The following is a 24,035-nucleotide window of genomic DNA, read 5'->3' on the forward strand; positions in this document are numbered from 1 at the left end:
CAGAGAGTCTTTCTGACAACACAAACACATTCTGCTGTGACAATTCTGTGAAACCTGTCACTGTGCATGTTTGGTTCTGTCTTTGCAAATGGCATCCTCATTCACTCATCCAATATTCACTATATTTTGTTTGTCATGGATTTAAATATATGGGCAACAACAGAACAAAGTTTCAGACTCAAGCTCTCAGGACAGCCTGTTTGTGAAATAAATTACCAATTAATTCTCAATTAATTCCAATGCTTATTTCAGTAAAAAAATGCCTCTTGCATTAATGTTGATACGTGGTTCCACCTGTTCGCACAAACGTTTTTCACCAAAACACACCTTGTACAAGTGTTTCTCTACATGTATTACAGTTTTTTTTTCCAGTCGCTTTACCTCCTCTGTCAACTCAGAAACCATGGTATCAAAACAGTTAATACGTAGGCCTAATGAGAGGCACTCTGCCCAAAATAAGACATTTTATTTGCAAAAGGCTCTTACCATGACAAAACATTTCAAACATGCAGCAAAAGCACATTTTGTCAGCGCCCAATACAACTTGCAGTCAAGCGAGTTAATCCAGCCACTCACTCACTTCATACTCAACACCAAAATGCAACACACCCGTTTCAGTCTGAGCAGGTTCAACCTTACTTTTTCCTGTGTGTATTGCAGTCATATTTTTTTTTTTTAGACAATTTACATAGTTACATATTCAAAACAAGCAGCAAAAGCCAGTATTTCCCTCAAACAACTCAACTTATGCTCAAATGAGTAGATTCCTTCAATCAGCTTTACTGTACTGTAACACAGCTGACAACAAAATACAAAATATAGCTATCAGTTTGAACAAGATTCTCCTGTGTGTTACACATTCAAATGTGAACTTACAGTAAAGGACTGCATCCAAACTCAGAAAGACTTTGAAATGAAATTTTACTGCATTGATTGCAAAAACTGAAATACTGTAATTCACATACAGTATTGCACAGAAAAACTCAAAGGAGTTGGGGAAAAAAATACAGAATACAATTTATAGGCCCCTTTTTTGTAGGTGCATCCTGATTGATTGGTGAATGGTGATTTGTGGAAAGGGTAGTGAAGCAGGTGCACTAGTGACTTCACAGTGATGCAGGTCATTTCTATCAGCTGTGAGCAGATGTTTTGCTTTTGACTACCATAGTGAAGTCAATGGAGTCAGGGCCATGATGTAAATGACACATGTGAGAAGTGTTGTGCAAAAGAGCCTGAAAAATGTGTGAATCCAATGAAAAGGTATGAACACATTTGCAAAAGAAATCTTCTGCTGTGGTTTGGAGGTGAAGATGACGACAAAGTGGATCCCAGTTTCATTATACTGGAAAAAGCGATTGAAAAAAACTGTAATCACTGATGCATTTGTGTCTTAATGGTTTCTAGTGACTATTCCTTGAGGCCATTCCTGCACGCTCCATAAGTCTGTCCACAACTCTTAGTACATGCACATCATAAATCCTTTGCTGTCGCATTGTGTGACTTTGAATATTGTCCATCACTTGCACTGCATTAACGTTTTAATCCTGAGATTACACACAGCAGGAAAACAACACAAAACACCGACATATCTCAATGAAATGGTTTATTTGGAATAAACAAGGCAGCGTTATAGCACCAGTCAGATATAGCAACTCTCAGATATCACTCTCGTCGCGCACACAGAGAATGGTCACACCTTTTGCTTCACACCTCCAGCTTATTCGATGTCTTTGTATTACAGACCAGCTTATTCTCCTGTTATGAGAGGCAGCATTGAAACGGAGCACCATTTGGTTTTGATAACACAGATATATGATATATAAGACTGACTTTGGACAGTTAGACCTTTATCAGTTTGAGAACAATGTATTTTGTTTTATTTAATATTATTATCATTGTTATTAGGCAGCTTTAAACATCACTGTCACTCAAAAGCCCTTTACCATGTGTATACTGGGATCGGGTTGTGATAGTTTAATGCACAGACTGGTTTAGTTTATTTCATGGATAAGACAGATTTGTCATCAGACTTAAACATGGAAAAAAAACAAATACCCAAAAATAAAACTTAGTCTTTAGTCTTGGTTATTTAGTGATTTCACCTTAATTTCAAGGTTTTTTCAGTCAGATTGTATCACTGCACTGGTAAATCATTTTGTCTTTACTTCATAAGACAAGGATTTTGTTTGTTTCTGTGAGATAAATCATAATGAAGCACGTAGAGCTAGAAATTATGTGTTGGTACGGAAGATAATTTTGCCTAAATCATTCTGAAATTAGCTCGATGCAGCTGAATGCAAGACAAAATTTCTTGTTTCTTTTTTGTGCAGGGAAGGAAGTTTTTGTTTTTACTTTTAATGTAAAGGATACATATTCCTGTGACTTCAGCCCTGAAGGAGTCAAAACCCCATTTACAACAGTCTTTTATAGTGATCATATTCTTATAATTACAATTATTAATCGCACTGTTAGATCACAGTTAGATTTGATTAAAAGTTTCAGCCTCTGCAGCTGGACCTTTTCATCTTTAAAAGTCCAGTCCAGATTTGAGAGCAGGGAATACGAGCAGCATCCTTCTGCAAAAAGTTTTGAATAGCATACCATCAATAATGTTGCAAATTTGGATTTCGTAGCCGTAATCAGTGCATGACAAACAGAGGGAGAGAGAGAAGTATTATAACAGGACCACATGGTCTTGATTTGCTCCTTTGACCAGTTATCATTTATAGAGAGAGAGAGAGAGAGAGAGAGGAAAACAGAGAGGGAAAGGAAAATAGAGAGAGAGAGTTGTAAAAAAAAAATGGAAACATGGCACAGGTTCCTTATTTCCTTTTGAGACGGTTTTTTGATCAAAGAGCTTTGGTGCGTCGCCCTGCTCTGACGTTCTCTGGTCCTCCATCGACTCTAGACGGAGAGATTTGTCTTTGGCTGTGGATGTGCGCCACACTCGTCTGCTGTGTGTCTGTCAGTGTGTCTGTCAGTGTGTCCCAAAGGAATTCATGACTGAGGAAAGGGGCCGCGACACGAGGCGCTGCAGAGGGGAGGTAGGAGCTGTGGGCTGGGTAACCGGGTCACATCTGATCCTGTTTCAGATGCGATGAGAGCAGACTGAAGAGGGCGGGGCCGCTTTGTGGACAGTTGGTCGTTTGAGGTTGTGTTATGGTCGTAACTGAGGCTGAGGTCTGCTCGATCTGGGAGGACAAATTAGAATAATAATTTTAAAAAAAGAAAAAAGTTGAGGTGTGTGTTGACTGCATTTTCATACTTTTATAACGTGAACACACTACACACACTAAACTTGGTTAGACTGAGTATGTGGCATGTGCAATCTACAAACACAATATTATAGCCTATATATTTTTCCTAGGATGGCAAAGGTATGAACTAATTGACTTTCCCTAATGTTAGCCATTACCAGCTGATGCCTAACTGTAACCTTAACCTAACCCTAGCCTTAACCAATAGGCCGGCTCAAAATATGACTTTGCCATCCTTGGAAAAAGAAAAAAGGTAAACGTTATGCACTGTTATACTACATGTCACCGTGTTTCTTGTGAGACATTCAAGACAGCTCACGGTGAGTAAGTGATACAAAATATAAGGTTTTTGGGTGAAATATTCCTTTAACAAAGTATGAAAGTGGATAAAAGTGGCTGAAACATACTTCATCCCAGGTGCTTGTGGTGATGTTTTTCGTAGGCTACTGCATTGTTAGAATTGGTTCCTGTGAGAGAGGAGACATCATCATCATCATCATCATCAGTGATCTCAAGTAGGAAATTTTGCAGGTGATTCAAAAATAATTATTGCTGTGCTTTTGAAAATGATGCTATATACTATCTCACATACCCAAATAATCCTTGTAGTCCTTGAAGTATTTGTGCCTCAGGCTGCGTCCATCTAAAAAACACACAAACAAAAAAGGAAGAAGTGACATTGAACTGCAGTCACACTGAACTCAAGCAGCTGCTTCAAACAGGAATCACCTGAAGCAATGAAACTAAAAACTTAAACGTTTTTCCTCTTACGATCATTCCTTGATATTTCTGCACGTAGTTTACGATGAAAATGCACAGAAATGGTGTGAAAAAGGTTGTGAATTACTTTAGCACATGGCGTGACACCCCAGAGAGTGCCAGGGTCATTCCAACTTGTGTATTTCAATTACTTTTTAATGTGAGGAACTTGGCACTTGACAGCGCGCCATGCGCCAAGAGATACCAGGTCAGACTCACGACAGCTGCTGTCACAACACGGTGTCCTGTGTCTCTGTATCATCGGCTACTCTCTAGGTAAATAATGATAAATAATAAAAAAATATCGAGAGCTTACGTCAATTAAAAAAAAAAAAAAAAAAAAGATCTGACCGGTGCCAGAGTGACCAGAGTTTGACTCTGCTGTTTTATTAGAGCACATGCTTTGCAGAGAAGTCTTATTAGATTGATGGATCAGCAGGGAAAATGAAAGAGGGGAAGGGTGGGTAAAGGTTTCAAGCCAGAATTCCTCGCGCCTTACCAGAGTTGCCACGCTGTTTGATGCATTGTCCCCGGTTAGGGATGCCAGCGGCAGGATTTCCTGGGTTGATGATGTGGCACTCGTAGCCTGTGGGACAGTGGAGCGGCTCGTCACCGTCCTCGGTCGTGCTGCAGGCCTCGGCTAGTGGGCAGAGTACACACTACACGTCAGAGCAATCACAAATGAAACACACACAAGCAAATCTGTGGACACATTCAGTGATGATGGAGAGAAGTTCACAGAAGAACAGTCTGTTTTGGGTTTCTCTAGTGCCTTACACACCCATGACTAACCGTCCTGCTTCCTTGGCTTCTGCCTCCTCCAGCTGTTCTTTGGCTTTGTGCGTCCCATGTGAGGCATTACCTTGGTCTCATTAGCAATTTGCTTTCAAATTGTGTGGCCAGTCCATGTCCATTTTCTGCATTTGATTTGGGTTTCTTTCCCCTGTTGTGTTCTTTTTTTTTTTTTTTTTTTTTACCATATTATTTCATTTTTTCATGGTTGGCCAGTGGACACAGAAACACAAAGTGCATCACCAATAGTTGTTTTTTTTTTAAGTGTTTAAAGGTGGAAGTAGACAAAAGAAGTGGAAACAAGTGGAAAACCCGCAACAGCTGCAACCACACACACGCATGCATCCACGCCTGTATGCATTCACACACAAACTCACACTTCATGGAAAATTTCAGCCTCATAGGCAAAGACAGTGGAGGCTGCTAAAAGGCGAGTAGAGCTTTGTGGAACAGACTGACTGGACCGATGAACGGGTGGTGGCTAAGGTACAGGAGATGGAGCAAACCCACACCAATGAAAAGGAAACTCTCTTGTGTCTCTCTTTAAAAGTGCGAGGTGCGTTTCATCTTTTGGGCGACTGGCATGAAACTTTAATCAACCCCTGTTTGGCTCAGGACCAACCTTTCTACAAAGTTTCAGATGAATCCTTTCAGAACTTTTTGAGATATCTTACTCACAGACGGACAGACAGACAGAAAGAGACAGACTGCAATTATGTAATCTCCGCCACCTGGTGATGAGCTGAGTGAACTCTGTTTCACCCATATTTACCAGACATATTTAATATTTAATAGGGTGCAACTTGAATGGGAACATTCAGAGTATTTTTGAGGGCTAATTTAAAGTAAGGAGGCAGAAATGGATTCACAAATTAGCAGCATGCCCTGTAGGCAAGTGGAAAAAAAATATCCATCAGGCGGATGATATTTCTGCCTTTAAGAATTTCCCTCATGCTGGATGTTTCTGATGTATTTTATTATTATTAATTCCCTCTGATGATCTTTACTCACCCTGCAGAACCTCCTCAGGGCCGTCTAGCAGCCAGCCGTTCCCCCCCAACCACCGAGGCTTCGGCTGCACCAGCCAGTCCAGCACTGCTCAGCACACACACACACACACACACACACACACACACACACACACACACACACACACACACACACACACACACCAAACAATAACCAATAAAACCAATAACAAACAATCATTTCAATGTTACTGAATAAAACTCTTTTTCCAGTTTTGTTCTTTAAGAGTTTGTTTTGCCCTGTTTTCAGGTTTTGTGCAGATGTTATGGCCTCTATGCTCGTAGAAATAGGATGCAGATAATTTTTCTTATTGAAACATCTTCTCAGGGCAGAATCTGTCATGATTGGCTCTATTAGGTAACTGGTCAAAACAGTCTGAGAGGATGTTTCAACAAGTAAAACTCCTGTCTGTCTGCACACTGCATACAGGTCTTTCTGAGACACGTCTGCACATTTCTAAAATACATTTTTATGGGCGATTTTGCAGGAAAATCAGTCAATCTTATTACAAAAAACAACCGGATGAAACATAATGCAAACAATGCCAGTTTTTATATGATAAAAATAAATAAATAAACAAATAAAAAATAGTATTTGTGGATAGTGTTGATTCTTGATAGTTTTTCCTATTCTGTGCTAGGGTCTTGAGAAAGCTATATGGCCGTATGGCATATCCAAAAGCTTCATCAAAGACTTGAATATTCCTGACAAAAACATATTTCCCTGATTTTCCTGACTAATTAGTGAACCTAAGTTTAATTTATTAATTTATTTAAAACTCACATGGCAGCTTACACAAGACAGCTGAACTACATGAGCATTACATCGATGGGTAAAAGAGTCTCAAAATTTACTAATAAATAATCAAACACATCACAATTAGGTTATTCAATAGGTGATCCAAAATACTATAAAAAGGGTGTAGGGGATATTGCACCACTTTGCTCAGTAATCTATAAAAATAGACTTTGGGAGAGTTCATGTATCTTGTAGTAGTTTCTGGTGATTTGTTTTTTCTTTTTTTTTGATGAGATATGCCTGATGAAGTGAACTCTGGGTGGAGTTTTGGTGTAGAAACCTCTGTGAGGAGTGCTGACCTGGTGGGGGCTGCACGGACTCCAGGCAGGCGTAGATGCAGCCGTTATAGCAGCAGCGCTTGTGGCGCTCACACTCTGAGTCTGAGCGGCAGCCGGGAACCTCACAGGCCCGCTCTGGCAGCATCTGGGGCGGCGGCGGACACCGGTCATTCTTCTGGTGCTGCGTGGACTGAGACTGGTTGGGGTACTCATAGTCCTGAGAGAGAGGGAGAGAGGGAGAGAGAGAGAGAGAGCACATCATGAAAACTGAGGCTGATATGAAATGCATTTGGCCGTAGAAGATTAATATGCCAAGACTCAAAAGTATCCATACCATAAAAGCTTTTACTCCTTCTGAAACTTTTTTTTTAATTTCATCATTTGCTATATAGCTGAAATGACTTAATCTAAATGTAGCTCATTCTTGACTTCAACAGCTCATAAAATTTCTCCCACAATGTAAAACCTTAAAAAGACTGTTAAAAACTGCCCTCTGTGTAAAATGTAGTCTGACTAATATATTACTATTTAGTAAATCATCAGGTTGTATAGCAGACTTTTCCAGATTTAGTTTAAGAATAGGAGTAGTCATCTTATTAACTCATAATTCAAACAAAATGTCCCCTTTCCAATCTTCGCTTTTAATTATTAAAGGCATCTGTATTGATACTGGTTAGCTATGCTATGGCTATGGCCTCCAAATCACCCATAACAGTGACTTTGATTGCCCGTCTTAGTGATCTGCACAGAGCACAGTTTCCCTGCTTTGCGCCTGATGCATGCTGGGATACGATGTGTGAAAAGTGCTATGATTGCTCAGAAGCGTACAACAGCTTTTCTATGACAGCAAGGGAATCCCTCACCCAGCCATAACCCTAACCTTAATGATATGGGCGTATGTTGCCCAGAACTCTTGTGGGATTCATAACAATTAATCATAATGAGTAAGTCCCAAAAAGCCCCACAGGACATTGTGGCACAAAGAGAGAGGGCATAATGACATATTATAGAGGGTCATTCCTGCATCTCTCACTTTCTACACCTTTCCAGATGCTCAGTGGATGGATTTACAATCTCTATTCTGAATTGTCTATTTTTCTCCAGCAGAGGGCAGCAGTTGACTTCAGTTCTCCACCATGGTAGTGAGGTAGTGTGAGTGCCTGCCTGCCTGCAAACGTCTTGACCTGGGTTGGGAAGGTGACTCAAACACTTCTCTGGTGAGTCTGAGAGCGAGGGGAAAGTAGGCCAAACTACACAACTGGTGGATGAGGAGGGGGTGGAGTGGAGGGTGGGGTGTTAGCCACAAAAACACAAATGTATATCCACACATGCACATACACACACACACACACACACACACACACACACACACACACACATCCATGCATGCACTCACTTTTCCACTGCTGCTGAGAAAATCTGCTCTTGTTTACTTAGCAGAGGTTTACATAATGAGTTTTGTATCACAGCCACGGCCTCTGTGATTTTATAGTTTTCAACAAGCTACAGCTCTTGATTCATACCAGCTCAGCGGTTTGGAGGGTTTCATGCTCTCATCTCTGAACCATTCCCAATAAAATAAAACAAAACAAAACAAAAAAAGTCATTGTGTAGCTGGAAAGCTTAGGCCAGAGGTTGTGGGGGAGTAGTTTACAGTTTTATAGTGCTAGTATTAAATATCACAGTGCTGGTGCTACAGTAAGTCGACAGCCATTTATTATGGGGATTATGCAGACATGGGAATTTACAAACCCCAGCAAACACAGCTGCACTCAACTAAATATTAATTCTTATATTTTCCCACATTTATGCTACCACATATTTGCTTTTGTATAACTCAGCTACAACAGGATCAAATTTACAGTAGAGCTAAAGAGTTCACTCCATCTCCTTTTTTTTTTTTGCTGGTGCAAATGAGAAGCATGGTGGCTGCTCTGATGGGACTTTAACTACAGCTGCAGAAACACATAGCCAAAGGAACAATTTAATGATACTGTAATTATACAGGCATTTACTGGTGTGTGAAGTGGGTTATTTTATTGACTTGCGGCACAGTGGATGAGCAGCGTCGTGGCTGTCAGGTGGTGGGATGAGACTTTCTGGTTTGCCATTTATCTCAGGTGTACTCCAGTTAAGTGATTAAACAGTTTACTTCAATCCGTTTCAATTTGTGATTCACCTTCCCCACCGCGTCACTGCGACGTGAGACAAATCCCGCTTGCCATTTTGGTTTCGGGCCTCCGTGCACGATCACAGGGCCTGGTGTGTGTTTATGCAGTCACTAATTTGGATGGCGTTGGTTTATTCTCCGGCACGCACGACATGTCGATGACAAACAGCCATAGACAGAGAGTTTGAGTTGTTCTGAAACTGCTGCTATTAAATATCTCAGCAGTTTGGATGAATTGCTAAGACTCTTTGGACCGAGCCAATGATTTTGGATATCAGGAGCTCTCAGTGTGTGTGAATATGAGAGAGAGAGAGCGAGAGAGAGAGAGAGAGAGGGAGAGAGAGCGAGATGGGTGTTTTTTCCCTACTCTACATTACTAATTAGATAATAGGCTTGTGGGCTGCACGCGATCGTTAAAAGCGGTGCTGTTTATTTGGCAGGCGGAGTGCGTGCTCTCACAAACCAACCGGAAAAACGAAAGCAAATGTTTGGCGCTGATGGCAGTGTGACACACACTGTATGTGTGTGTTTGTTGTAAACACACAATAATTCGCTCTGGCAGCTGGCAGCTTAGCGGGTGCATGGGTGGGGTAGGTGGGCTTTTTGGGGTTGGAGGGTGGATTCACACCGTGTGGGGAACAATGCGTGTTTCTTATAGCTGGAGGTCGTAAAAGTTAGCAGACGATGCAGTTAAACACCGTTTCCAGATGAGACTGGGGTTAGGAGTTTTATTAACGGAGATAATTATTGTCAGCGTGTCTTTACTTTAGAATAAAGCAACGTCGAAGCCGTTTTAGCAACGGTACCTGCTGCACTTTAGGGCCTTGGTAAGCTTTGGTCGCAGTGGTTGGGTCTACCAAAGGGTCCGGTGCTGCTCCATACACAATACTCCCAACATGGCTAGAAAGGTATTGTGGGAGCTTTTTTCTTGTCTGCTATGATGGTTTAGGTCAGAGGATGATCTTTCATTCTCTATAAACTGTGAGCCTGTAAAGCCCTTTTGAGAATGGGCTCTAAATAAACTGGAACTTGAAATATGAGGAAAAACTCCATCAGATTTTACCACATCAAACATACTCAGATTCCCTCACTTGTCTGCTTTCACTGTGCCGGCTCACGCTGCATCTCCATGTACAAATAAACTTCTGAACCTGGTTGAAGGCAGACTGTGCCGTTTCAAATGGGAGGTTACCAAAACTTGTTTTGATGTGGTAAAGAATGATGACTGCCACTCTATTCTCAAACAAATATAACTTAGGAATGCCTCAAGAGCTCACAACAACTTTTACCCCAACATAATCCAAAATATAAGAGCACTGGGACATAGAGTACACGAGCATCTCTCAAAGGTTTGCGGTTTGCTGCAAAAAGGAACCCACTTAGACATATAGACTTAGATATACCTCATTCTGACCACAATAGTTTTGGTTCTTGAACCAGTTCCGTCTGGGATTCTGGGAACCAGGGTGCTAACAATTGAATTGTGGTCGCCGGCCATTGACCTCAGCATTTCTGTGGTTGAATTCATCGCCACACTCTGTTGGTTTGCAGCACACCACGGAGGAGTTCATAATGCTCCCCCTCCCCATTTCACTGTTGCGTTTTAGATTTCACATTTAAATTAAAATGGTTTGAGCTCCTCAAACAAATCCCAATCCCACCACACTGTGCTGAGGTGCTGGGAGACATGGGGAGACCGCAGCAGAGAGGAAACCTCACCAAATCAAACAGAAACTACCCGGGCAGATATTTCACAAGGGGTAAGAGGGAAAATATCTTTTCATTGTTGCCATTATTATTATTAAGATTTAAGATCCCTTAACAATATATACTCCAGGGGTTGATGGTAAGCCACACATCGCTAGAAAAAATTAAAAAGTGCATTTCAAAACATGTAAATTGCAACGTAATCAGGGATATTCACTGCTGAAACCGGTGTGACTTTTCTACTCTATCACAGTCAGATCTATGAATGAGGACCACAAAGTCTCCTGTGACTGGGGATAATAACATAATGACAGCTGTCTGTCCCCTTGTCTCATATCCGATCAGCTCCCAGCTTCCTACAAAACCCACTTTGTGTTCAAGTGGGTCAAACGTGCCCTTCCGGTTATGGGTGTCTGTGTGTGTGTGTGTGTGAGAGAGAGAGAGTGTGTGTGCTTGTACAGTACGTGTGTGAGCGCTGCACATTACACAAGTCATTCATACTTCCATTCACAGTGAGTTTGTTGAACCTTGTGATGCTGGATTAAACCGAGGATTACATTTCTGCCTATTCTACCATTTCTATCCAAATCTAAACTAAAAAATCTAAAAGAAAAACCCTGAAACAAATAAAACTGCACTCAAAACAAGTGGCGTCATCTCGTCCCATTGACAGATTTTTTCATTTGTTTTAAGAAAAAACAAGATCTTAAGACCTGATATGGGGATAAATGACTTTTTTCTTGTGCCGTGCATAGATTCAGCTCATTCACACTTTTCAGTCATGTTACAGGTTTGTGTATTGCACATGTCTGAGTGTCTATCTTTCTGTCAGCAAGTCAGTTCTTCCAGTTTCCTACCTGCCCACCTGTCAGGCTTCTTCTCATGTCTGCTTCTCTCTGCCTTTGTGTCTTTGAGTGCCAGAGGCGCTGCCATGCTGCAGACCCGGAGCTCCTCACGTCTCTGTGATGTCCCACATTGTTTATTTACACTCCTGTCTGCCTCGCCCCCCCGCCTCGCTGTAGACATGCTGCCAGCGGGCCTGTGTGTGTGTGTGATGTTGGTGTCTATCTGTGGGAATGTTGTCTCGCTGCTCCACCTGTCTCCATCTCCTCATATCTGTCAGAGACACTATCTCGGTGTTTTTTTTTTTCCACTCTCCCTGGATTTTTTTTTCTCTGCGGGGGTAAAAAGCAGTGGCACATGATGGAGGGACGTGATGATTCACCTGAACCCTTATCTACTATACAGATTCACTGGAAAAAAAAATCATCATCAAGACTGAATGACTTGTTAAGATGGAAATTTTTTTTGCAGTGTAGATCTTCATGAATCTCTCTCTCTCTCTCTCTCTCTCTCTCTCTCTCTCTCTCTCTCCCTCTCTTTCCAAGTGGTTTCATGGAGACTTTGTGGATAGACGCCACTGGAGACCCCGTCTGGCTCCTTGACTAAACTGAGGTTGGGGCCGTTCATGGTTCTGCACAGAGATCTCAGACAGATACTGAGACTTTGCGCTTCCTGTGTGCAAGGGCGCGTGCACACACACACACACACACACACACACACACACACACAAACACACACACCCAGACTTCCATACTGTACATACGCGGAAACATACACAACGGTGGGCGAGCACACATATGTTTAAACAGATGTGCACAGGCAGAGGGAATCTGGTCCAAGGTCGTTCACACTAGGATTCCACCACATGGTAAAAAAAAAAAAAAAAAAAAAAAAAAAAGAACAGGATAGTGCAGTTGCAATATGATTCATGATTTTAGCCTGATGTACCATTTTTTGCACCATAATTTTCATTTTCACTGAAAAAAGAAACTATTAAAGTGTTGATTATATACGATTTCTGCTCAAGTCTGTACCAAACAAAATGTTTTCTTACGTCTGGATAATAAGATTTGCAGGCCATTGCATCTCTGTAACACCACGTTTCTCCAACTATAATAATGTTGTCACATATTTTACCTTTATTGCAACATTTGACAAAGGAATTTGACCTCGACTTGAGATTGCAACTCGATCTACATCACATCTACAATCTTTCAATTAAAGTTTGAGCCGTGATATGAAAAACGCCGCTTTGCGCCTCTTTTTCATGAGAGTTGAAACCCCAGCCAGATCCCTCTGTGCCAACTAAATAACAACAGCCAACAGCACACATCTGTTTGGCTTGTGGGTAGTCTGGGTTCACTTCCCGTCTCCACACAAGCAGTCAGACTGACATGAAGATAGACAGGCTGACAGATAGACAGAGGCACAGCACACCGTGAGATGTGCTGAGAAAGACAGAAAGACAGACAGAGAGACGCTGACATACTGACAGAGGAATGGGTAGAAACACAGCTGGGAGATGCAGACGTACACACATACACACACACACACACACACACTGGTGCTCAGGGAGGAGGATCGATGATGCCTAACCTTGAGGTGCAGAGAAGCAGACGGCGTTACACACGAGGTCTGTTTCTCACAGCAGGACAGAGTGCGAACACAGCTAATTAGTGTTGGGCAAACAGCATCTGCTGCCTGTCACTCATAGCCTGAGGTAGCAATGTTTGTCACAGTAGACTTCCGCACTCACATGGCGTGCACACACACAAACACACACACACACACACACTAGCGACCAGTAGCAGAGCGTTGCATGGTGTCCTTGGTTATATGTTTTGTAGAAAAATGTTGCATCGACATTTTATTGTGTGCTGTTATGTGTGTACTGTTGTTGTTTATCTGTTTGTCTGAGCTCTCCTGCCATCCCAGTTTCCCCTAGTGGGACTGTAAAGTACTGAACTGGACTGAACTGGACTGAACTGGACTGTACTGGACTGACCTAAACACACATCTGCACCTCAGTCCTCTGTTAGCAGTACAGCAATCTGAGCCACTGGCACACAAATTCCCTTTAATTCTTAAAAAAAAAAAAAAAAAAAAAAAAAAAAAAAATACTGAATATTGAAAAATTCCTTCTTGCATTGTTTTTTTTTTTGGAAATCACACACTCTTGTCCAAAATAAATAAGTAAATGAAATAAAATAAATAAATAATAATAAAAAAGATAAAGTAGCATTTTACATTATTTATTTGTTAATTTATTTTTCACGATAAAATGGGGTTTTCATTGATTTTTATTTTCATTTAGGTTTCATTTCAGGGGGTTAAACGTTGCTCGGCAGGACCCGATGAAAACGGCGAAACTCAAAATTCTGCCTGAAGACCGAAGTTGAATTCCAAACATTTTCTTTGTCCAAAGCCGGGGTTAGTAGTTGGCCTTTCGTGACGGCTTTATCTGTTGGCTGTACTTTGATACCGAGAGCTGAGGATACACATCTCTGGCTTCACACGGCCTCGCTGGATTTGCTATTAAATTCCTTTGTGCTGTTAGAGATGATACAACATGGAAAGTCTTTCCTCTGCCAAAACACGGGGAATGTCTGGAACATCAGAGGATCACAGATAAAGATGTTGTATGTGTGGAAATATTTGTGTGTGTGTGAGCGTGTGTGTGTGTGTGTGTGTGTGTGTGTGCATATACGTGTGTGTGTGTGAGAGAGAGAGAGACAGAGACAGAGACAGAAACTTTGTGTATGTGTTCGGGTATGCATGTATCTTGGGAGTTTTCCGTTATAGTGTGTGTGTGTGTGTGTGTGTGTGTGTGTGTCTCCATGTACAGTATGTGTAGACTAGACACAGTGGCTATCTGATCCAGTGTAAGTCCAGTAATTTCCTGCTGAGCAGCAGGCTCCCATCATCTGACTGGGATTAGTCCTGCTTTCACCGCCTCACCTCAACACACTGCTGCTCAGCTAAGTAGCTTTTTGGGGTTTTTGTACTTTCTGAGTATTTTTTTTTTAAGTCAGTACTTTTACTTTAGTCATGCTTTTGATGAAGTGTTGCACTTCATTATGTTTGAAATCACATCCATCACCTTTTGTCAACTCTTGATATGATTATGAAAACCATGTAGTCTCAGTCGTTAAATGTTGTGGCTATTTCACATCTTGTTGTCAGCTGAGACTAAAGGCCCTCACTTTACTGTAGTTTTACAAAGTACACCTTTTAACTTCCAGTTGTGACCTTGACCTTTGACACTTGCACAGCAAAGATCCCATCTAACACTTTTATCTTTTCTGAAAAGTAACTCAGCACCATTTACTCTGAGTACATTTAAACAAGCCACTTCTTCACTGTTACTTTAGTGGATCTTCACCCTGGTAATTTTACTTCTAGGCTACTTTAGTAAAATCTAAGCAAGGTAACAATACTTCTACTTGACCAGGATGTGTTTGTATTCTTTCCATCCCTGACACTGACTAACTGGTGGCAGAAAAGTAGGAATGAATTTACTCAATAATTTGAAATTTATGTTGGAAGTGTTCTTACGTGCTGCAGAAAAAAATATTTTTCACATAATTTTTGTATACCTACAGCACTTCCAAGGACCTTTCTTATTTATTTAGGTATTTATTTAGTTTAAAAAAAAAAAAAAGTTAAGTGAACTTTGTGCATATCTTCTCTGTCAATATGCACCAGATAATGAGCTCTGTTATAAACGTCTACACCAGTGAGGCAAAAGGTAAGTATCCACAGGTGGACGATAGGAACTATATTCTATTCTATTCTATTGAGTAAAGCCTTATATTTAAAGAAATGTTCCTAATGTTTAATTAGTGTGTGGGATCTGGTTGCTCAGGGCTATTAAGAATGAACAAAAATAACTACATACTGATTGTTATCCTTAGTAAGTATTATATCCTAAAGCTTCAAGTTTTCCTGTGATCAGAGAATGGATCTGTTTTGTTTTACCTGGGCAGCGGCAGAAACGGCCCCAGGCAAAGGCAAACAGCCGGCCAGGCCAGGAGCAGGAAGTCCTGGTGCTGCTGAGCATCTGCAGGCCCCCTCCCTAATTCCAGGTTGTGTCAGAGCGCCGTGTGCATCACGCCAAATAAATGGAGCTGTGAGGATGTGTGTGAGCAGCAGCCCCCGGACGCTGCTCACACACACAGGCATGCCCGGACATATGTCTGAACGCGACTGGGGCTCCGAGACTCAATAACCAGCTGTGTGTGTGTATCGCTGCTGTCATGTGAAACACGCTGTAAACTCTAATCTGGTTAATTTTCATGCTTTAACTTCATTTCAAAGATCACATGCTCCTGTGCGAGCTGGGGAAAACGCAGCCACCCATGTTGTTCTTGAAACCCTCTCAAAAAACCTCAAGTATGCATCTCGGTCAAGCTGAAAACAAGGCTGCTTGTTTGTTTGTTGCCATGACAAAGTTGAATTGTAGGTTTTGCCAAATCCTGACACACAGACAGGCAAACAGTGGTCATATTGTTGGGTCAGGAAACACAAAATTGTCTCTAAAGGTCAAAAACTGCCACAAAAACTAAACTCAGCATCAAAATGAGGTTAATCAGGTGGCTCCATCTGTAATGTCTCTGAATACAGAGCACGATTAAGAAAGTGCCTCCATTTGTTATGTGATTTTTGTATCATGTACGTATGCTGATTTTTATAACACTGCTTGTGGACATAATGGATGAATGCAAAATAAAGTTCTGTTATTATTTCCATCCCCACCTCCACACACCAAGCCTCTTCCCTCCCCTGTCCTTCCTCCAGCCAGACTACCCACCCAAAAGCTTGACCCATGCTCCTCTTCACCTGCTGCATCGCCCTCTCCGCCGCCCTGCAGCCTCTCTCTGCATTCTTTCTACTGCACTTTCCCTGTCAAGCACACAGAGGGAATTTAGAGAGTGCCGGTGGTGACCTTTGACCCCCATGGCAGCGGGCGGACTGGAGGAGGGAGCCTGGCCGTGGCAGCCGGTGAGGCCGACTGACCCTGAGGTCAAACAGACACCTCTCTGGCGGCTAAGAGCTTTACGAGGAGGAAGTTAAGGCCAAGTCTGCAGCAACAGTTGCATTTAGGAGTAAAGCACACTCAGAAAAGGAGAGCAGAAAATCATTCCTAACTTGGACCATGCTCACTTTGGGATTTGGAAAAAAGTTAACCCAAGAAAGAGGAAGATCTGTCCATCTAGATAGTCTCTGTGTGATTTGGTGTCCAGTCTGTCATGTCTGTTTCAGTCCACTTCCAATGAGTATGAATTAGAGATACAGTTTGTCAGTGTGTTTCAGCAGGAAATAGTTCCTCAGTGAAACTCTTAATCTAGAGGGCTGTGGATTACGTAAGGTGTCATCATTTTTGAAAAGATCTGCTGTAGTTGAGTGTTTCACATGTACATTTATTATGGTTTGTGCTCCACAAATGAATGCCAATCCAGTCTCATTGTGTCGGAAGAAGAGAAGCAGAACAGAAACCTCAACAAATCACAGAAACTCTTTGGCTGTATAGATTACACTAGAGGGGTAAGTGGCAAAGTACAATACGTAAATGTTTTGCCTTTTGTGTGAACTACCTCTTTAAACCAGGGGCGCACGCATAGCATTTTACATTTTTTGCTTCAAGACACAAAAGAGGATGGCAAGCAGTGACATCAAGAGAGAGCACATGAAACGAAAACAGTGAATGGCCGTTTTCGTGTATATTGTTCCCTGTAATCATGTTTAACTTTTGAGGCGGTTTAGATATCAAAAAGTTATGAAAGGTCCCGTATCTTCTGAGCACGGAGATGAAAACCGTGAAGTTTTTGTTTTCATAAGGTTTGTGGCAGTCATCATTTTCTTTATTATATCTTAGCGAGACTAAGCATGCGTATAAATAGCCTGTCCTGCACTATTTCAATGCAGCGTTTTATTTAAATAGGTGAATTTGTCGAAATCTAATTTTCTGGTACATTGGCACTGAGGGAAAAGGGGTGGAAGACAGATACTTAGGCATGCTTAAGGCACTCAGATAGAAACTTTTACCCGTCCTGCCCTAAAGACACACTATTCCCCAGTGTGGCGCCTACTTGAAGCACTAAGTGACTATAATTTGTCTTTCTTCAAGGCCCCGGTGTTATGAATGAGGTTTAAAGTGTGTCCGCGTGTGCATGTGAGTGTGTGTGTGTGTGTGTGTGGACGAGGTGGGGGGAATGGAGGGTGTGGATAAAAAATGAAAGATGTTAAGATGCAGTGATGAAAAGGTTGAGAGGCAAAGAGACAAACTCCATCTGCGCAGTCGTCTCAGCATGTTCCAATTACAGCGGCTTTGAAGCAGAGTCCAGAAAGACGGTCCTGTTGGCCCATCGAGGGAGCAGGAGGGAAGCAGAGAGAGAGAGGGAAAATGGATTTTTGGGGAAAGGGGGGTGGAAGGGCGGGGGGGTGTTGGGAAAAGGAAAGCAGGAGAGGAACAAGCGGAAAAGGGTGACCGAGGGAGAGGAAGAGAGAAAGAGGCACAGAAAGAAAGGGAGAAAGAGGGGCCAGTGAGGGCAGGAAAGAGTCAGAAAGTGAGGAAACTAAAGCATGTGAGGCAGAGAGAGAGGGAGAGAGAGAGAGAGAGAGAGAGAGGGCAGCACACAACAGCGAGCCCTCGTTAGCGCTGATCAATCAGAGCTGAAGTGAGCTGAGTTAACAAGCGGGGGCCCAGGCTGCTAGTTCAGTTCCTGCCCTAATAATCTGACACACACACAAACACACACACACACATACACACACACACAAATCAAAGGTTGTGCATGCAGTGTGCCCTTCACTTACTCATATGGAAACATGAAAAACAGCAAAGTGACCCCCCTGTCCTTGTGGAGCGTGAAGGCCTCAGGGATAAAGTGCCACCCCACCAACTTCAATCAGTAACTCTTATTTTTGTTACTCAACACAAACAGCACAACTTCTATCCGACTTTCAACCTGATTTTTTTTTTTTTTTTGCATATAAACCACTAGAATGTGTGTCAGAGTTGTGCAAAAGCATTAAAAAAAAAAAAAAAGACTTGAGGCTTAGCATGAGCGCTTTCTCACCTCAGCCACAAAACTGCTCACAGTGTGTGAAACCTCAGCCTTTAACAGAGCGAGTATTGTGCTGCAGCTTTCTCCTTGCCTCCTACTTTGCTAGATGCCCTGAACACAGCCACCAGGGAAAACAGAGGGGGAAGGAAATCACATAAACATATACAAACACACACATACACACACATGTAGGGCTGGGTGATATGAGCAAAATTAACCACTGATGTTGATGTTGTGCTCAAGCAGGTAGAGGCAAATAACAGAATGTACTTCAACAATTGCCATCTTAACAAGCCATTTACTCTTATGCTATTAAAATCCTGTTTTTCCTGTTAAAATCCTGCTTTTCCGATAAAATGCTTAAAGCAAATGGAAAAAAATGCAAGAAGGATAAGATAATCCCATTTGTTTCCAATGCAACTTCACTTGTTTCAGGATTTTTTGTGGGAACAAGTACAAATATGTTGAAACAAGGCAAAATAAGGCAGATCAGCCCAGTAGTCCACTATGAGATAATCCCACAAGTGGGAATACCTCATCACACTGATAGCTTGCAGTGTGATGAGGTATTCCCAGTTTTACAGTCTAATAAGGTCAGAAATTTGCATCCATTTACTGTAATGCAGACTTAAAACCAGGAAAAGACACTTACTCCATATCATGATATTGCACCGACCAAAATCCCAGATGATATCTTTTTTTCCTGTTTTCATATCATGATATTGGTATTATATCGATATATATCGTCCAGCCCTACGCACATGCACACATGAAAAGTCAAAGGTGAGGTCGGCAGCCCCACCTTCTGGTTGAGTCCCCTCTTCCTGATCCGCCTGGCATCACTTCCTGTGGACAGGACCAGCAGGGACAGCAGCAGCACCAGCGAGCCCGGCATGGTCTCTGTTGTCCTCCCGCACCCCAGCTCCAATCTCTTTCCGCGTCTCGCCTCCTTCTCCTTGTCCTCCCCGTCTTGTCGCAGAAGTATTACTCCTTCTTCTCACCCTTCTTCCAAAGTTTGCCCCGGTGGGATGTTTTCACGCCCTCTGTCGAGGCTACGGCGGCGCCTTCGCAGCTGAAAGCAAGCCGCTCGGGTGCTCATGTGCAGCCTGTGCAGCCCTGAGATTACACAAGCCCTCTCCCTCCAACAGGACCTGCCTTTATAACCGCCTCGGGGGAAAGTGCAGGGCAGAATGACACAGTGGAGGAAAAAAGGAGAGGAGAAGGGGAGAAGGAAATGAATGGAGTCAGTGTGGAGAGGGAAAGAGAGGAAGAAAAAGAGCTAGGGGAGCAAAGGAGGGGAAGGAAGAAACAGCAGCTGTCCATGCATCAGTTGTTGAGCGGGGAGAGTTGAAACTGTCTGCTGGCACCGCGCGCACATGTCTCTGGGAGGGAGAGGGGAGGGCAGGGGGAGGAGGACGCTGAGAGGAGGGAGGGGAGAGAGTGCAGAGGCAAGAGAGGGCCAGTGTGTTTAAGACCTCCCCTTTGCCCCCTGTTGCATCGCTCAGCACATCTGGTGATCTTTATGTGAATCTGACAGAGCCGTGTGCGGTTGGGACATCCAGTACACGCTGTGGATTTGCTTCAAATGTTTTGGTCGTGGGAAGGGGAAGAGGAAAAAAAAAGTCTCTGTCAAATACGAGGCACTAAATTCCTGTTGATCTGCGAGCCCCGGGCTCAAGCACGAATGTATGGGATTATTAAGTGTAACTGATATCAGTGTTTACATTCCTGATTGCTTTGCAGGCACAGCATGAGCTATATGAGAGGGTGCACTGTAAATGAAACTTGTAGTCTCAAATTTGTTGCTTTTCTTAGAACAAGTGAAAAAAATCTGCCACTGGTGTGAGATAATCCCACTTCTTTCCAATCCTAATCACTGTGTTTTCATAGCTGTCTTGAATCAATGAACATTTTCTTGATACTATTGGGCTCGAGGGACGGGACGATATAGGATTTTATCACAGATTGCAGTAAAAAACACTGACAAATATTTGATTTGGTGAATTTCCACTGTCGAGATTATCATAAATTGCTATGATTGTGAATATCCTCACGAGTGACTTGAACAGGCCGTCTAGCTGACACACATACAATCCTATGTTGATTTTTTGGTATTTATTTGGAATTGCTCGCATCATTCCAGTCGTTCCAAAAAGCCTGCCATCGTGGAAAGTGGGTGTGGAAAGTGGAAATACTGGGGATACAATTATTTGTTTCCTAACAAAATGTAAGGCAAAGTGATTCCAGTATGTTTTAGAGCCATATCATACGTTTGGAGCATATTTTGATGATTATTAGGACAATCGTGACATGAAATTTTCGTATTGTCCCATGCCTAGCAGGCTGATGTGCCTCACCCTGCCTTGTTTTAACATACACTGCAAAAAACTCTAACTTAACAAGTTAATTGGTCAAATATTCAAACTTAAAACCTTGTTTTTCTTCAAACAAGTGAAAAAAGTGGGATGAAATAATCCAAACTGTTTCCAATGCAGTTTCAATTTTTCAGGATTTCTTTCCTCAAAAAATATGTTAAAACACAATCCCAGTTGTTTCAGGCCAGTTATGGAAACAAGTGGGATTATCTAATCCCACTGGCAGTTCTTCTTTTAACTTGTTCAAATTTTGAAGTGTGAAGATGAGACTTAATGACTGAAAAGATGGAGATTTCTTAGCAGTGGCCGGGGCTACTTGTTGAACATGTCATGCCTGTGTGGGTCTGTGTGAATGTGGATGAGTTTGTGTGTGTGTGTGTGTGTATAATGTGTTTGCAGAGGATGCTGTGTGATTTCAACAGCACTGACCCATAAAGAATGAAAGCATGTGGCGTGTTTCGGGGAAAGGGGGCCTCTCTGTCTCTCTCTCTCTGTCTCTCTCTCTCTCTCTCTTCATCTTACGTGCTTTGCTGGTCTCACTTACTTTGCTCTCTTCCATGTATCTCACAGCTCGCTCCCTCTCAAACTAGGACGTCCCTCCGACCCTCCACCCCCCCAGTCCCCCCTCCGCCTCCTTTACCACGAGACCTTCACCCCCACCCCCCTCGCCTCCCCTCCGCTCCCTCCCATTCTCAGTGTCCTGCACTGAAAGGGAGAAAGAATGCTAAGCCCGCACAAATCTCCGTCATTATTAGTTTTACAGGAGCAGAGCTCATGTCACTGGGAGGCCCCGGCTTCAGTTACACAAAAGACAGAGTAAAGAGAGAGAGAGAGAGAAAGAGAGAGAGAGAGCAGGAAGGGGAGATAGACAGATAGTGAGGGAGGGTAGCGGAAGAGAGTGAATGAGAAAGAAAAAGAGAGACGTGCCTGGATATTGTTGCTGGATGTTACAGGTGGAGTCAATATTGTGGTGCAGGGGAGCATTGAAAACATTTGGGCGCTGAGGTCTAAAGGCAGAAATGGAAAACAGAAAAGTCCTCTCTGAAATATTTATATGTAAAACCCATTCCAGGTCCAAGTCATTCTAGGAAATGCATCATGACAAAATGCACTGAAGGTGACAAATGGATGTAAGAGTGGAAGTATCTGGGGCTCATGCGGCTCACCTGGCGGAGCGCATCAAGGCCAAGTCCTTCCTGCAGCCATCTGTCATCCCCTCTCCAACATCCCTGCCTTTCCTGTCCCTCTCTACTGTTGCCAATTAATATCACTTAAGAAAGGAGTCTAAGTATCAAAGTCTGGATTTCCTTCAAAAAAGCAGGTTCAAAAATACCTTTAGACAGACTTTTGAGGTGCAATTAATGAGTATCTCAACTATATGAATCAGTAACCAATCAATAACCATATCTGAACCATGGCTGAAACTCTCCTTTGTGTATCAGTCAACCCTAAAGTTAAATGAGGAGCGCAATCACACATCAAATGTACAGTGAAGCGCCTCAATATCTAGTGATTGTAATGTTATATTAATGTATGCCACTTTGTTTCCTGTCCTAATATCTTTTTTACGTGCCGTTAAATCGGAGCTGCTGTTGCTGCACGGGAAATTTAAGCTGTGGCTGACAATAAAGTGTAAATCAATCCATCAGTCAATCAAACAAGTCACCTTGATGAAAACATGAGACTGCAAAAAGCACAGACTTATCTGATGTTGTAGAAAATGACTGACATCACTGAAGACAGCATGTGAAATTCAGAGTTTTTTGATCACCGCATCTTAATGAGTCATTTATTCTCATATTCAGTGTCACAAAATCTCGTTGTTTTTTTTTTTTTTCAAACACTTGAAAAACTCTGCCAATGGGATGACAAAATAGCACTTGTTTCCAGTGCAGTTTCACTTGCTTCAGGAATTTTCTTACATAAGCAGTATAAATATGATCAGGGCACTAACATCTGAAGCTGATTAGTTGATTGGAAACAAGTCAGATTATCTCATACCTCCCACTGGCAGATTTATCAGCTGTTTAATGAAAAACCAAAGCAAAAAAACAACAAAACAAAACAAAACCAAATGAGACTTTTTTTTTTTTTTTTTTTTTTTTTGCATTATGAGCTCTGTCCTGTATTGTTTGGTTTTGTTCATGCCAGTAGGTAGCAGGGATCATCCCAATCACTGACCTCCACCATGAGCCACACACTTCCTCCACTACTGGGGGGAAAAAAACTGAAGCTGCCAAGTTCCCAGCACTTACGAACACAACACACTCAGGCATGCGCTGCACTAATACTTCCCAACATGCTCCCACATAAATCATGCCTCGCCTGCCCCTGTATAAAATCAGGAATGTATACATGAATATTAAATAAACTGAACTCATGCAGGATATGGGGTGAAAGGGAATGGGAGGTGGGGTGGTGTTAAAGTTGCAGCAGTGCACACAGACAAACACACACACACAAGGACACACACCACTGCACTATGTCTGCCACTACACACTCTTTAGTCTCATATTAAAAGCTAAAACTCTTGTTTCACTTACAAGAGGGGGGAGAAACTGCCAGCAGGAAGATAAAATTTATTCTCCAACTTGTTTCCAGAATTTTATTAAAACAAGTGGCATGTTCTTGATACTAGTGGGCTGAGCGGTGCTCGCCTGCCTTGTTTTCCTTGTTTCATACTCATAAAATACATTCATGCACATTTGTACTTGTAAAAATTCCCAAAACAAGGGTAAGTGCATTGGAATGAGATAATGCCAGTGGGATAGTCCCATTCCACTAGCAGATGTTTTTCACTCGTTAAAAGCAAAACAAGAGTTTTCAGACTTATTACAACTCTACAGATTACTTGGTGAAATGGAGTTTTCTTTTTTTTTTTTCTTTAACATCTATGTGGGCACCAGTGTGTTCAGAGTTTGAATCCCAAGTTATATAAGAAACTGAAGACAGAGACAGTG

At 42.2% G+C, this 24,035-nt stretch overlaps 1 protein-coding gene across 1 annotated transcript; it reads right to left on the reverse strand.

Moving 5' to 3' along the window:
- Window positions 1-1,626: 1,626 nt before the first annotated feature.
- Window positions 1,627-20,026, reverse strand: wfdc1 (WAP four-disulfide core domain 1). The gene is made up of 7 exons (XM_030053947.1): window positions 19,503-20,026; window positions 6,935-7,130; window positions 5,820-5,903; window positions 4,516-4,656; window positions 3,850-3,900; window positions 3,665-3,724; window positions 1,627-3,191 (listed from the first exon to the last, which is right to left on the reverse strand). The coding sequence occupies exons 1-6, from the start codon at window positions 19,593-19,595 to the stop codon at window positions 3,666-3,668; spliced, it is 624 nt and encodes a 207-aa protein (XP_029909807.1). The 5' UTR covers window positions 19,596-20,026; the 3' UTR covers window positions 1,627-3,191; window position 3,665.
- Window positions 20,027-24,035: the final 4,009 nt, after the last annotated feature.

Source organism: Myripristis murdjan, chromosome 6, assembly GCF_902150065.1.
Source record: "Myripristis murdjan chromosome 6, fMyrMur1.1, whole genome shotgun sequence".
NCBI classification, from domain to species: domain Eukaryota; kingdom Metazoa; phylum Chordata; class Actinopteri; order Holocentriformes; family Holocentridae; genus Myripristis; species Myripristis murdjan.

Bases quoted from the DNA above. Each gene is read 5' to 3' on its own strand.
- wfdc1 (XM_030053947.1), bottom strand. From the start codon at position 19,595: ATGCCGGGCTCGCTGGTGCTGCTGCTGTCCCTGCTGGTCCTGTCCACA. The intron at 7,131-19,502 runs GTGGGGCTGCCG...CCTCTCTCTCAG, and splicing joins AGAGGGGACTCAACCAGAAG to GACTATGAGTACCCCAACCA. The intron at 3,725-3,849 runs GTATGTGAGATA...CCTCTCTCACAG, and splicing joins GGACTACAAGGATTATTTGG to GAACCAATTCTAACAATGCA.